The sequence below is a fragment of the Squalius cephalus genome (assembly GCF_949319135.1).
Source record: "Squalius cephalus genome assembly, chromosome: 1".
NCBI lineage: Eukaryota > Metazoa > Chordata > Actinopteri > Cypriniformes > Leuciscidae > Squalius > Squalius cephalus.
This window is the reverse complement of record NC_137122.1, coordinates 48,744,449-48,759,436: the sequence shown is the minus strand read 5'-3', so window position 1 is coordinate 48,759,436 and position 14,988 is coordinate 48,744,449. Positions and strand designations below refer to the sequence as shown.

General features: G+C 36.2%; 1 protein-coding gene across 1 annotated transcript in view; it reads left to right on the top strand.

Moving 5' to 3' along the window:
• Positions 1-13,869, top strand: part of tmem104 (transmembrane protein 104) — a 49,230-nt gene extending 35,361 nt beyond the window's left edge. The window contains exon 10 of the mRNA XM_079894666.1: positions 12,043-13,869. Within this exon, the coding sequence (XP_079750792.1) occupies positions 12,043-12,806 (764 nt within the window). The 3' untranslated portion in view covers positions 12,807-13,869. The remainder of the gene's footprint in view (positions 1-12,042) is intronic.
• Positions 13,870-14,988: the final 1,119 nt, after the last annotated feature.

Below are 14,988 nucleotides of genomic sequence, written 5' to 3'. Positions count from 1 at the left end.
ATGATTCCACTCGGCAAAAGCCATCACTGGTCTAGCTGGTTGCTGTTTTCTTTTTGCTTTGTATTGCAGTTTTTGTTCTTTTTGCAGGGATGTATCATGGATGCCCTGCAGAATAGTGGTCATCTTTTTATATGCGTGCTACTCTTATCTTTCTCTATTGCTGTTTTTCCTTCGCCTGTTCTGAACCTCCAGAGAGCTGAAGTAATTATTTGATAATGCGTTCTTCACATTGTAGTCTATAGTGTGATTTAGAGCCGTTCAGATCTAGAACTTGGGGATCTGTGGGCCCTAAAGTATTAAAATGTCTTAAATTTCACATTTCAAAAAAAAATGTAAATCTTGCTTAGTATAAAAACTCATTTTACAACATAAAATTGAATATCAAATTTCTTCTTCAAAAAATGTTTTTCCATCTAATTTGCTAATTACTAACCACCATAAATGTTTGATATATTTGTATTTCTATTGCACAAAATTGTATAATGTTATACAAAGTAGTACCCTATTTTAGGTTTGTGTTTTTGTTTTTTACATTTAGACATTTAAAAGAATCAGTTGTTTTTTTGTACAAGGTTATTCAGGTATTCTGCAAGGGTTACTTCAGGTTTACTTGTTAATCAGTCTTCCGGGTAGAAAAAAATTACTCTCAGACAAAACAAACAAAAAGACAACAAATCTTGTCTAAGCTTTAGACCGGAATTAATGTTATCCAGCAATAGTCAAGGGTTTAGTTCCTTTTGACTCTCATTAACAAACATTTGGACATTTAATGTGCAGAGTAATCCATGAATGATCTCAGTTTCTAATTAATAAAATAAAAAATAGGCCTATCCATGCTTATGGAACTTAAAAGTCAAGCGAAAATGACTACTTTACCATAGACTCACCATAGATTGAGCCACTGGAATTTATCCCTGAAGAGGAAACCTGGTAGAGAACAGCTGCCATATCTAATAGGGATGTGCCTTAAGCCTAAAGCCTAAAGGGACATGGTTAGGCTTGCTGCAGTAGTTGGTTACTTTACAGTTCATCAGATTTCACTTATAACGTGAAGATAATATGGAGAAATGACTGGAAGGACGATGCCGGATGATTTGGTGCACAACAGATCCTGAGCATCATTGACAAAAAAACGTATCTTTTAAAATATTGGTCAGTACCGCCGCTCCCTATACACGGAGTACACGTGATCGCGAATTCGGAAACTATTTCAATTCCCCGCATATTGATAGCAGCTCTCTGATGCCCGCAAATTATATGCAATATAACAACCCAACTATATAATTGCGAGAGAATGCAAAAGCATTGAAATAATTTTTTCTTTCCTATCTCTTTTTTTCCCATCACCATGTCCCTTTAGAATGTTTCCTTTCCGTATTCGGCTACGGGCACATCCCTAATATCTAACATACAGTAAAGCATGTTTAGTTTGTAGTATATTTCTGCACAGACGTTATAATGACCAACATTTGCAGTGAATATAAAGTGTTTTTTGTTATTTTGTAAGCAGTCTTGAAATAGTTCCAAGAAAAAACACTGTTTATTTATTACACAGCGCCAAGGAATACTTGATTCTGATTGGTCAGTCACTGCATTATGTGGATAGATATTCTTGTATATTGATGCTAAACTGTATATTTCACTGTTTTCCTTGGCAACTAATTTCCTACATATTGGTGCTAGTTTCATGTCTCTCGTATCACTCCACGGCCTCTCTCTTCCCACAGAATACGATAATTTGATCTCAAATCAATATCCCATGTCCATTTAATTTATTTGATAATAACAGGGAGAATGTACTGCCAAGCAGTCATTATCCCAAAATAAACCTCTTCAGAGTGATACAAGATGCTTTCAGGCCCTGGCCATCCTCATAGGGTTTATTTTGTAATGTGACAGTACTTTTATTCATTATATGCTGTGCTTACTAACCGATTAATCATATATAGCGCTATTATTTTACACCGAAACCAAAGCTGTCAAAATTCTTCCACATTTTTCCCTTCCGTCGATGAATATCGGCATATCTGTACATTAGCGCAACCATCCTTCGCTGTTCATTTGAACCAGACAAACTTCTCATGCTGATTCTAAAGATTTGTCAATGGGTTGGTCAATAGGTTGACCAGTCGCCTATCAAATCTTTTGCTTTTTCCATTCACCCTTTCCAGTCTTGTGCTTTTTCCTATGATCTTCTCTGCTCTCAGTCATTACTCACAGCAGACAGCAGGACAAGCAGGCACGTCCCTTGTGTGCCTTTTCACCCATAATGCACAGGAGGAGAGACCGTGCCTGCTCCTGTGTCAAATGAGATGTGGTAAGTAGGATTCGGTTCAGTTGGCGCCAAGGGAACCACTTTGTGTTTTAGACTCAATGCCATCTACTGCCAGCGCCGTCACTCTGCTGAACCTTGCGTGCTAGAAAGCGGAGCTCAATTATTAGCTCAATGAGCATAACAGCAATCATACTTGACTTAATACTGCTTGTTGTGTGTCGTTACTCATCTAGGCACATATATTTAAAACCTCAGCAGTCTCAGAACCCGTAGCCCTTCACAACCACTTGTATGAAATGCATGAAGTGACTTGTTTATCAGGAACACAGAAATGGCATCTTGTCTTTGTATGCAAAGCTGTGCATTTTTGTATGCATTATTTAAAGGCGGTTTTAATGCAGGGGTAATTTAAATGGGAAGGATCACCTCCTCTCAGCACTGAAGTAGAGAACATTTATCAGCGTTTGACATGGAGAGCGAAATGAGTCAGTGAGGTTGCCGCTTTAATTCATATTTAGTGTGAGCGTTGAGGAACGGACAAAGAGCGTGTGATTACTCACTGGAGATTTATGACTTCATGTTGCATTGCACAACGTTTCTTGGAGACTGCATTACTGTTAATCGTGCTAGAGCAAGGTGCTCAAGACTCAGAATCAGTGTTGTTCAGGTTGAAGACGTGTCATTACTTATTTTCGTGTAGCTCAAACAGAAGATCATGGTGCTAACAGTTTCATTGGTTCGTTTCCCAGGGAATTCATAAAAAATAAATCACTTATGCAATGCAAGTCGCTTTGGATAAAAGCATCTGCCAAATGCATAAATTTGAATAATGTAAGGAAATGTGTGTGTGTGTGTGTGTGTTTATATAAAGGTGATAGATGCAAAGAATTAAGTGTAGATGTGCCAACTATGATCTTCATCAAAATGCTGTAATTGCTGTGTGGTAAAAATGTACAGTGCAGATGGACTGATTCGAGACATGCACAGTACAATTGCTTTTCTATACTCTATAAGACATCAGAGGGCAGCACTGAGTCGTGTCATTTTTTTGTTGGTGTATTTGCTTGGAAGGATAAAAGAAGAAAAGTAGTGGATGCGCCATTACATGCAACAAACAAGAACCAAAACAAAAAGTATGGAAAATGATATACTGCTTCGTTTACTGTTCTTGGAAGGAACAGCATATTGCTTTGTTACGCTCTTTCCGCACTCTTCTTCGACTTGTGCACAATACATCACAACTGTGTATTGCCACCTAGTGGAATCTTCTGTCTCAACATTTACCTTGAGTATGCGCTGTTGTCCGCCAATCACGGACACAAAAATTGGGCTGCATGTGGGCCGTGTGCGCGGATGTCCCGCGGACTGTCACGGAAAGTGGACGGCCGAAGTATACTTTTGGGTTAATTGAGCGTGTCAAAGCTGAAGTTTAACAAAAGACTTACTTGCTGTCAGGATGAGCTTTTCGAGAAATGAAATACTCTGAATTTATAGCATTTACAGATGTGAATATAATTATCAAATGTAAGGTATTGTGCAATGTGCCAAATTTATTTCATTTTTTTGTTGCAGTTTTCACTACTGGAAAGTGTTTCTCTGTGCACAGACTAATTGATATTGAAATTTGTTTTTTTCCTTTTTAATATTTTATTGATTAGTTGCAGCCCTACTTCAAATAGACAACATCGCCACTAAAGAAAAGCTGCAGTACAATTGAAATGTTAAGGGTTTTTCCCTTATTAACAGGCATTCGTTGAAAATCAGACTTTATAGTGTTTTTATAGGTCAGATATACTGTAAAAGGTGTTGGGTCTGAAACGGCATCAGTGTGGGATATTCTGCAGCAGTGTAGTCTCAAGGTGAAATATAGCTGTGCCTTAATGAATACCCCAGGAAATGGTTCAGCTCATAGAGCCTGAAAATTGCTCTCAAGGAAAATGTGTTGGTGTCTCTCATTTAGCAGGGCCTACAATATGGACAAGCTACAAACTACCGTACACAGCTTTCCTTAACAGACCATAAAACCACTCGCTCATTTGCTTGAAAATTTCAGAGGATCATCAATTGGTCTAAAATGGCTTTGGCTATCCATATTGTGGATGCTCTCTACTGGGTTTCTTGTCTAAATTGTGGTAAGATAGATGTCTTAAATTTTGCACTCCCTTAAGCCTGCTATGTATTGATGTCCACATTTGCCTCCTTAATGAGTTTCTGTTATAACTTTAATTACTTTAAAAATTAGGTGCAGAATAAAGTTTAGGGGATTAGGGAGATTTATGTATGCTGTGTATTCACCCTCTGTTACAGGAGCATATTCAATAATTAACAGAACTATATCACAAAGACAGTCCAAAAAATCAATTCATGATGATTCCTAGTGACTGTTTTGGCAGCACAGAGGAAACTGTTTCTCTGCGCTGTAGTATTGGGGTTAAAGATCTGGGCTGGGTACTGAACCAGAAGGCTGATCCATGAACTATCACCACTGCACCCTTGAGCAAGACCTTATTGATCAGTTGACTGGTTTTTCCCCTTAAAGGAGATGATACACAGGGCAACTTTTTGAGCAATGTTGCTGGGCAATCTTGCCGAGCGATTGTTGCTTGGGCACTTTCCCATTGAAAATGGGCAATACATTTCTATCTGGATAATTTAGATCGGTCGTGGGCCCTGTGTCTCATCTGGTTGCCCGTTGATGGCAACATTGCCCAAAAAGTTGCCCTGTGTATCATCACCTTTAAAGTATGTTTACCCTGAAACAGCATTCCTGTAAAACACAAAAGCTCCTTAACCTATGGGAGGCTGTACACATATTCGATATAGTGCGGGACATTAATTTTTATTTATAACTGATATTTATGTATAACTAATATTTTTATATTGAATAATGTCTTTAATTCATTCATTTATATATATCTAAAAAAAAAAATTATTTTTTCAAATAAATTTTGGTCATGATTTTAAATATATAAATCATCTTGCATATATACTATAGAGCTTGCTTGGGGTCAGTATGACTTTGACTTAAGTTTTTGAAAAGAAGTCTTATGCTTACCAAGGTTGCTTTTATTGATCAAAAATACAGTAAAAAGTAATATTATGTTAATTTTATTTTAAATGTGATTTATTTCTTTGATGGCAAAGCTGAATTTTCAGCATCTTTACTCCAGTCTGAGCCTCACATGATTCTTCAGAAATCATTCAAATATGCTGATTTGATACTCAACAACAGACATTTACTAATATTTTAAATGTTAAAAACAGTTGTGCTGCTTATATATTTTATATTTTTGTAGAAAATGTGATATTTTTTTCATTCTTTTATGAATGGAAAGTTTAAAAGAAAAGTGTATCTGAATGCCATACAGTACCAGTCAAAAGTTTGGAAACATTACTATTTTTAATGTTTTTGAAAAGTCTCTTATGCTCATCAAGCCTGCAGTTAAAAAAAAAAAAAAAAAAAAAAAAAAAAAAAAATCAGTAATATTATGAAATATTATTACAATTTAAAATAATGGTTTTCTTTTTTTTAATATACTTTAAAATGTAATTTATTTTTGTGATGCAAAGCTGAATTTTCATCAGCAAGTACTCCAGTCTTTGGTGTCTTATGATCCTTCAGAAATCATTCTAATATGATGATTTATGATCAATGTTGGAAACAGTTGTGCTGATTAATATTTTTTTTATAACCTGAGATACTTTTTTCGGGATTATTTGATGAATAAAAAGTTAAAAAGAACTGTATTTATTTAGAATAGAAATCTTTTGTAACAATATACACTACCGTTCAAAAGTTTGGGAACAATAACTTTTTTTTTTTTTAAAGAAATTAGTACTTTAATTCAACAAGGATGTGTTAAATTGATAAAAGGTGATGGTAACGATTTATATTGTTAGAAATGTTTTTATTTTGAATAAATGCTGTTTTATGAATAAATGCTGTTAACGTTTTACTCATCAATGAATCCTGAAAAAAGTATTCCAAAAAAATATATTAAACAGCACAACTGTTTCCATCATTGATAATAACTGAGTATCAAATCATCATATTAGAATGATTTCTGAAGGATCATAAGACACCAAAGACTGGAGTACTTGCTGATGAAAATTCAGCTTTGCATCACAAAAATAAATTACATTTTAAAATATATTAAAAAAGAGAACCATTATTTTAAATTGTAATAATATTTCATAATATTACTGTTTTTTTTTTGTTTTGTTTTTTTTAACTGCAGGCTTGATGAGCATAAGAGACTTCTTTCAAAAACATTAAAAATAGTAATGTTTCCAAACTTTTGACTGGTACTATATATATATATATATATATATATTATATATATATATATATATATATATATATATATAATATAATATAATATAATATAATATATATATATATATATATATATATATATATATATATATATATATATATATATATATGACATTCAGATTATTATTTTTTTTACTGTATATTTATATAACACACACACACACACACACACACACACAAATATGTATATATCCCTGAAATTTGATAGGAATGTTCAAGGACAAGCAAGAGTGTTGATTCAGGAACCTGTCCTACTTGGCAAAATCATAATTACTGTAAGTTGCTTTGAATAGCTAAATAACAATGTTTATGGATGATGATGATTGATTGATAATTTCACAGATGGGATGTTTTTGACGTCTACTTAATGTTCTCGGCAGTCATCGTTCTCCATTCATACTTGGTCACAGTTGGTCATGTGACCGATCAACATCCCATGGGTGCTTTGTTAATGAAGAGTGTCCTTCAAAACTCAACACATCGTCTCTCTAGGGAAGCTTTAGCAATCAGTGTCGTTTTGATTGTAATGCCAGGACGTGTTTGACTTTGCTACATGAATTTATTTGCCCCCCTTTTTTATTTCCTCATCTACCTGTGTGGTGTTTTCCACCCGGGCTCTGTTGGCACCGGTGTCAGATACAAACATATCATGATGAATAAGACTTGAAGACACAGATACCAGTGGCATTTTCAATGGCCATCAGCATGTACACTGAGGGAATTTATAGCATGTGATGAATCGCTGGGTCGGGATGCAATCACATCTCATCCCTAAACAACAAAAGGCCTCTGTGCTGAAGGTTAAGCGCCTATAGAATGACTTGAGTTGTGTTGTGAGATGTCAGGAGTATTTGGATTAAGTGTGCCCTTGATTATTTTTCTTTTTTTTCCTCCTCCTATTCTTTCAGTGCAGTTGTTATGAAAAGGAGCAATGCATCTTGAATCTCACTCCATCCCATCCATGCATGTACCCTCTCTGGTTGGTTCATCGGCTACATTAACTGTCTCTGACGTTTCCTCTAATGATTTCCAGGTCCATCATTGTGTATGTCTGCTTTTGTCCTCTAGTTGAGCTATTGCGTATCTGTTTTTCTATATTAAGCATATTGCACATGAAGGTTGCCTGTTATTGCAGTTGTTGCGCCTTTGGCTTTGTGTTCTACATATTTTTTTCCGTCCTTTCTTAGCTGACATGTCTGTCATGGTATAGTACTTCTACAGCATGCAGATGTGAATTCCTAGCATTATATTCTATAATACAAAAATAAATAATCAGTAAATGATTGAATAAAAAAAATATATATATATATTTAATTAATAAATATACACTACTGTTATAAAATCAGTGAGGTTTTTTTTTTTTTTTCATTTTAATACTTTTAGGGTATTTTTTTTTTTAAATTAAATTGATCGAAAGTGTCAGACAGTGGTTTTACGTCTTTGAGGCTACGTCTACGTTAATCCGGATACGTTTGAAAACGGTGTTTTCGTTTAAAAATCAATGTGGATGAGAAACTTTTAAAAAACGCATGAAAACGCTAAATTCACCTAATGCGTAAATTCTTACAAAAGCTCACTGAGATGATACAGACGAAAAAATAAATAATAGTCATCGCGCAGTTCGTCTGACTGGATCATTTTATTTAGCAAAATATCTCAATCACTGATGCGTCCAGGACGCACTCACTCACCATATGTTTGGTCTAAAACACAACTGCTCTCATGTATTGCTGCCACACACGTATGAGTGTGCCATTTTTGTGTAGACCAATGCAAAAATTGACTCATCCCTTTTCTTAAAAAGGGTTTAAAGGCTTAAATGTTTTATAAATCTTTTTTTGAATAAAGTGTTAGTCATGTTAGTAGATGCATGTTATGCGAACAAAAAGTACATAGTGCTGCTAATATATCTGTTGTTTGTTGGTTTTTAATATAATACTTGGTGAAATGATTTCAGTGTGTGTATCAGTACTTTTTGAACATTTCCAGCACATTTTGACAATACCTTGATGATAATATTGAAAATTGTGATCATTCTGGTCACTATATTCATAAAATGAAATTTTCATAGTGTTTCATCTCATTGTATCATATTGTATTGTTTTTTTGTAATTTATATTTAATTTAGCATAGGACTGCTGTGGTATGGTCACATGACATGTTGTTCTGCGTCATCCCTAGATTTGGTGTAAAAATGAGACCCGATTTTCGCTGTGTTTGACACTGCTTTTTCTCCTCTTTATTATCTGTTTTGGTTTTCATTTGTAGTTCTACTGCATCTCATTGTGAGGGAAGCAGCATGCAGTATGTCTTGAGACCATTGCATGGTTTATTTTTTGTAGCTAGTAAATTATTTATTCCCCTTACATGCAACCTGCCCTTGATCAATAGACTTAGTGTGACATATGCACTCTGCCCCTTGTTTGCTGCCATAATGTTGTACTCCTACTCCTGATGAATGCATCTGTTTTAAACACTGAATGAGCATGTGTGTGGACACCTTTAATGTTAATGAAGACCTTTGGGCCAGAACTGCTCTTGGGAGCTCCTCCGATTAATTGCACGTCAACTGGACTCTCACATGTGCGGAAGGACCCAATCCATTTTCCCCTTTGAATCAGATCAGCATTTCACATTTCTACATGTACTCCTTAACCTGGCACATGAGGACTGGTACAGATAGTATTTTATTGAGGAGGGAAGGACACAGCTCTACAACAAGAATATCTGCTTCTTTTGAGACTTTGGGACTTATTTAATAGCTACCCATTTGTTGTGGATTAGAAGTTTAACCAGTAGAGCAGGGGTGTCCAATCCTGCTCCTGGAGGGCCACTGTCCTGCAGAGTTCAGCTCCAACTCCAATTAAACACACCGGAACCTGCTAATCAAGATCTTGCTAGGCATACTAGAAACTTCCAGGTAGGTGTGTGGAGGATAAAAGTTGGAGACAAACTCTGCAGGACAGTGACCCTCCTGGACCGAGTCTGGACACTCCTGTAGTATAGTATAGCATAAGAGTATAACAGGGCTGCCAACTGACACTTTTCACATGCTCTCAAGCCACACATCCATTTTCTCATGCAGAGAAAAATCGCAGACTAGACAGATATGATATGATATGAAAAAAAATTCACTTTTAATATGAAAACAATTCTCAGCTCTCAGGTTCTGTCCATTTTATTGCGAAATTCATACAATAAATACTGTTTTGGCGCTTGTTAATGTGACGTGACTGATCGCTGTAGCACCTCAGTTCAAGTAAACCGATCATCGGTTACTTTTTATTTAAAGAGACAGTACAACTTACCGAAAGGTATATATCCCTCAGACATAATATCGATCAATCAGTGTTTTTCAACCACGGAAAGAGGTCCGTAAAAAAGCAGGAGAACAATTATGGCACAGAACGTTACATTTACCTCAGGAAAGCCATTTAATGACCACAGCACGTTAGTTAACTAGAAAAATAGCTATAGAGAGTAGTATTTTGCTAAACATGCACTATATTACATATTTATTATATTTTTACTTGTGTCATTAAATAATTGTTATTATAATGAAAACTGCATTATATTTAATTTAATTAGTTATTTTTAACTTTAACAATACCAGCTGATAGGACTCTCTGTATGTTTACAGCATATGTTTACATGTAGGCTGTCTTCTGTAGCCTACCTAATATTTATCCAAACGAGTCAATATTGAATCAAGATTGAAATCAAATCCCAAGAATTGAATAGAAATCGTGAAAATTGCGTTAAGCAATAATACAAACAGTGGCCTACCAGTCATTGTACCATGTAAACATTACCATGTTGTCACTAAACTTAATACAGTTCTGTTTAGTTACCAAATGTTTTAAATATGAATATTTTCATTCGCTTCAGAAGGCCTTTATTAACCCCCCAGAGCCGTGTGGGGCACTTTTATGATAGATAGATGCACTTTTATGGACTTAAAAACAGAAACGGCCATTCACTGCCATTATAAATCTTGGAAGAGCCAGGAGATTTTTTTAATATAACTCCGATTGTATTCGTCTGAAAGAAGAAAGTCATATACACCTAGGATGACTTGAGGGTGAGTGGGCTAATTTTCATTTTTGGGTGAACTATCCCTTTCAGCTCTTTTTCTCCAGATGTTAGAGATAACAAATGGTGGAGTCTTTTGAGGTTTTTACCACCCGGATTCTCGCTCTTCCTGGTTGCCCATGCATCACCTTGGGGAGTTATTGGTCCATTCCAACCAGCTCAGCATTTTCCAGAAGCCCATTAGATACTTAACAATCTCATCTTGTTCAGCATTGATTGCAGCATTGATCAGATTAGAAATACAGAAAGACAAGCATTTTTCTCTATCAATTCAAAATGATAGAAATAATAAAGAGCTTGAATAAGATGAAAAGATTAGAATTAAGAGACTTAATAATAAGGGTGCTCAATAAAAGGGCTTTATTTGATTCTGACATGTGGCTGTTTTTGTGTGCAAACCAATTAGTCAAACCTAACCTAGAGTTCAGGGTTAATAATGTATGCCCATTGGTGCATGTGTGTGCGTGAATACAGTGCTAGCTTGCAACATGGTGGAAACTTGTACAGTTGGTTTAAGATCTTTTAAGACTGGTTTCTTTGTATGGACAATGCACTTAATTTCCTCTAATAATGTTTACATTGGTTGTGTAATCATGGTTCCAGAAGTCTCTTTTCTGTTTCACTGTTCTAAAATGACCCAACGTCGACTTTTTATACCAATGCATTACTATTAATGTTGCATGGCTAAATAAACTTTTAAAGACTTTTAAAGTCAGATTTATATAGCTGATTGGCCCATGGTTGGTTAACACGGGATACAGTAAAGATGTGCGTCATGGCAGTGTTTACAGACTCATGTTGTTGCGTCATTGGCTTCCAATGTAGACCCTGTTTATGAGCCGCAAGCTGTCAATGTGGAGAGACCAGAACTGGAAATTTGGCCTCTGCTCCACGTCCATCATGGCAACTCATAAAGCAGGAAACATAAGCAACAGAGACTTTACTTTTTCCCACATCCATATCTAGTTGATGGGAAACAAGCTTTGTACAGTTCATGCTGAAACGGATCTACAAAAATCCAATTTAACTGGATTTCAAGCCACAATGGACTTGGACTGATTTAGTAAAAATCTAATTTCATGCTTCTTTTTTTGCGCTATTGAGGCTACAAAAAAACTAAATGGATTTGAGTCTGATGTGCCTAAAAATCGGCTTTAGGCGGCCAGTGTTAACAAATAATCATCTCAACTTGGCACACTTGTGTGTATGAGATAAATGTACAGCACTAGATCTACATTGTTTATAAATTCGTCTGTTATAATATAATTTTATATAATTATTTATATATGAGTTTTAATTCCTTTTTTTTTTTTTCTCTCTCTCTCTCTTTCTCTTTCAGCATTCACCATGATGATCATCCTGGCTTTGATTCGCATTGGCAAGGGGCACAGTGAGGGCCGCCCATCTGTGGCTCAGGTCTCGGGTGTGCCCAACCTCTTCGGGGTCTGTGTCTACTCATTCATGTGCCAGCACTCACTGCCCTCACTCGTGACGCCCATCTCCAACAAGCAGCGCATGAGTGCCCTGGTCATGGCCGACTACATCCTCATCCTGTGCTTCTACGCCCTGCTGTCCCTCACAGCCATATTCTGCTTCGACAGCTCTCTCCTGCGTGACATGTACACTTTAAACTTCACAGATAACTGTGACGTTTTGGGCATTCCAGTGTTGCGCTACTTCCTGGGCCTCTTTCCCGTCTTCACCATTAGCACCAACTTTCCCATAATAGCCGTCACACTACGCAACAACTGGAAAACTCTCTTCCATCGGGATGGCGGCACGTACCCTTGGGTGGTGGACCGTATCGTCTTCCCACTCATTACTCTAGTGCCGCCCATTATCGTGGCCTTCTGCACTCACGATCTGGAGTCGCTTGTGGGTATTACTGGAGCATATGCCGGAACGGGCATTCAATATATGATCCCGGCCTTTCTGGTGTATTTCAGTCGGCGTCATCTAGAACCCGTGTTTGGAAGGGATGCTGTGAATAAGCACCGGTCACCTTTCCATCATGCTTTCTGGGTTTGGTTTGTGATATTGTGGGCAACGTTCTGTTTAATGTTTGTAACGGCTAATATTGTCCTCACAGAAACCAAGAACTGAGTATAAAAGCAGATTTGTTTTGTCAAGCTGCGTTTTTGTTTTAATTTTTGAAGGGTGTTTGTTAGGGTCTAATGTTATAAGAATGGCATTAGCTGAAATTTAATTCAGTGTCTAAAAGGGACCAAAAGAGGTTATGGCATTACTTCACTAGGACTAACGTGAGACTTTTCTCTCACAAATCCAGTGTTTTAATACGTTCAAAACGCTACTTCAGTTGTTTAAGTTGAGGTGTTCTTGGTCAGGTGAATCTCATGAAAACATGCCTGGGTCATGTTTCACCTCAAAAGCAAAAATAAATAAACAATACAAATATATTTTATTTTGCCTAAGGAAGAAAAAGTATTTGAATATGTGATGTTATTTACATGACAATCAAGCACATTTACACCAAATTCTGTTCTGAATAATGATTCTCATTATTGCAATATAGTAAAAAATACAGTAAAACTACTAAAATACTATAATACAGTGATTAATTTATGACTTTATTAAAAATAACACCATCTATAAAGGCAAAAAGATATACTACACTCTAAAAAAAAAATGCTGGGTTGTTTCAACCCATGTTTGGGTCAAATATGGACAAACCCAACCATTGGTTTAAAGTCCCCCTTTGGTGAATATGTCTGTTTATATGTCTATGTGGTGTTTTTAATATGCTTTAAGACAAACCATGTGCAAATTCATAAGTCGACACCATTGCTGAGTATTTTCTCCTTAAAACTGCAGTGAACCAAAGACAGTCTCAAAACACGGTTTGAAATCGCTGGTGTTTCTGACGTCACAAACCACCTTGTAACCAATCAGGTCAACGTGTGATCGTCAACGAGTGGATCTCTGAGCTGGTGTGAGTGAGTGGAGGCGGGGCTAATTTGCATATTCATAGATCCGCTTGCTCTAAATTAGGCAAGGGTGCAGAGTTACATTCAAGCTATTTTAAGGCATGAAGAAAACAAAATCAAGGAAAAAACACTTAAATATGTAATTTTGGCGATCAAAGATGAGTTTAACTAAGGGATGCAATTATCGACTACAGGGGGGGCATTAAACTTTTAAACCCAACAGTTGGGTTTGTCCATATTTGACCCAAACATGGGTTGAACCAACCCAGCATTTTTTAGAGTGAACATTGATGTATAAATATTTCACAATTTAAATGTGTAAAATGTAAATAATATTCCCAGTTTATATTATGTAATTTTCTGAATTGTTCCCAATGAATTTTATATTATATTATAACTTGAGGGGAAGGTGTGGTTTAATTGTTGTCTTAAATCGCAGTGTTCTTAAGAAATAGCCTTTCATTTTGTTAAAACAAAATATAAGCCCTTATTTAAATCTTTTTGATATTGGGGTTGAATGTGGCATTGTTCTTGACAGATTTCATCACCCTCTGAGTTGGTTGATCTTAAGAAGAAACAACGAGCTGGTGTTTCTTTGTTCTTTTGGACTCACCAAAAACATTATTCATAATATTCATCAAGTCAAAGCCAAACAGACTGACAGTAAACCGCGCTGACTGATGGTGACACGTGCGCAACGGTTGAGCCCAGACCTGCAGTTCAATCTCAGTTCATCAGCGGATTGATCGAGGCATTGAAAGCTTCAATATGTTCTCCATGTACTGACGTCTTACCCGGAGCTCACGGGTTCTCTAACGGGCCCTTAGGGGGGACAGGAAGGGAAGATAAACCTGATATTAAAAGGACACATCCTTCTCATGATCTACAGAGACAAATATTTATCATTATCAATATGGAGCACCTCATCGTGCCTGAGAGATCACACTCACGCAGTTATTAATGATAATGTCACTTTAGTTCTGACGACGTTGTCTTGAATTTGGCTTGATCCAATCCAAATGTACGGCAGCTGATTCCCACCCTGCTTTGCCTTTTGCACATTTTGGTCTTTTTTGTACCAAAAAAAGTTCACCCAAATATTTAAATTCTTTCATCATTTAATCACCAATAGACATATCATTCCAAACTGTTTGACTGACTGACTGACTTCTGCAAAACACAAAATAAATTATTTTAAAGCTTTTTGTTGCTCAAAACAACATTGGACCCCATTGACTTTCATTATAAGAGAAAATATTTACTTATTTTATCTTTTGTGCGCAGACAAAAGGTCATTCAGGTTTGTAATTCCATGAGGGTCAGTAAATGATGACCAGTTT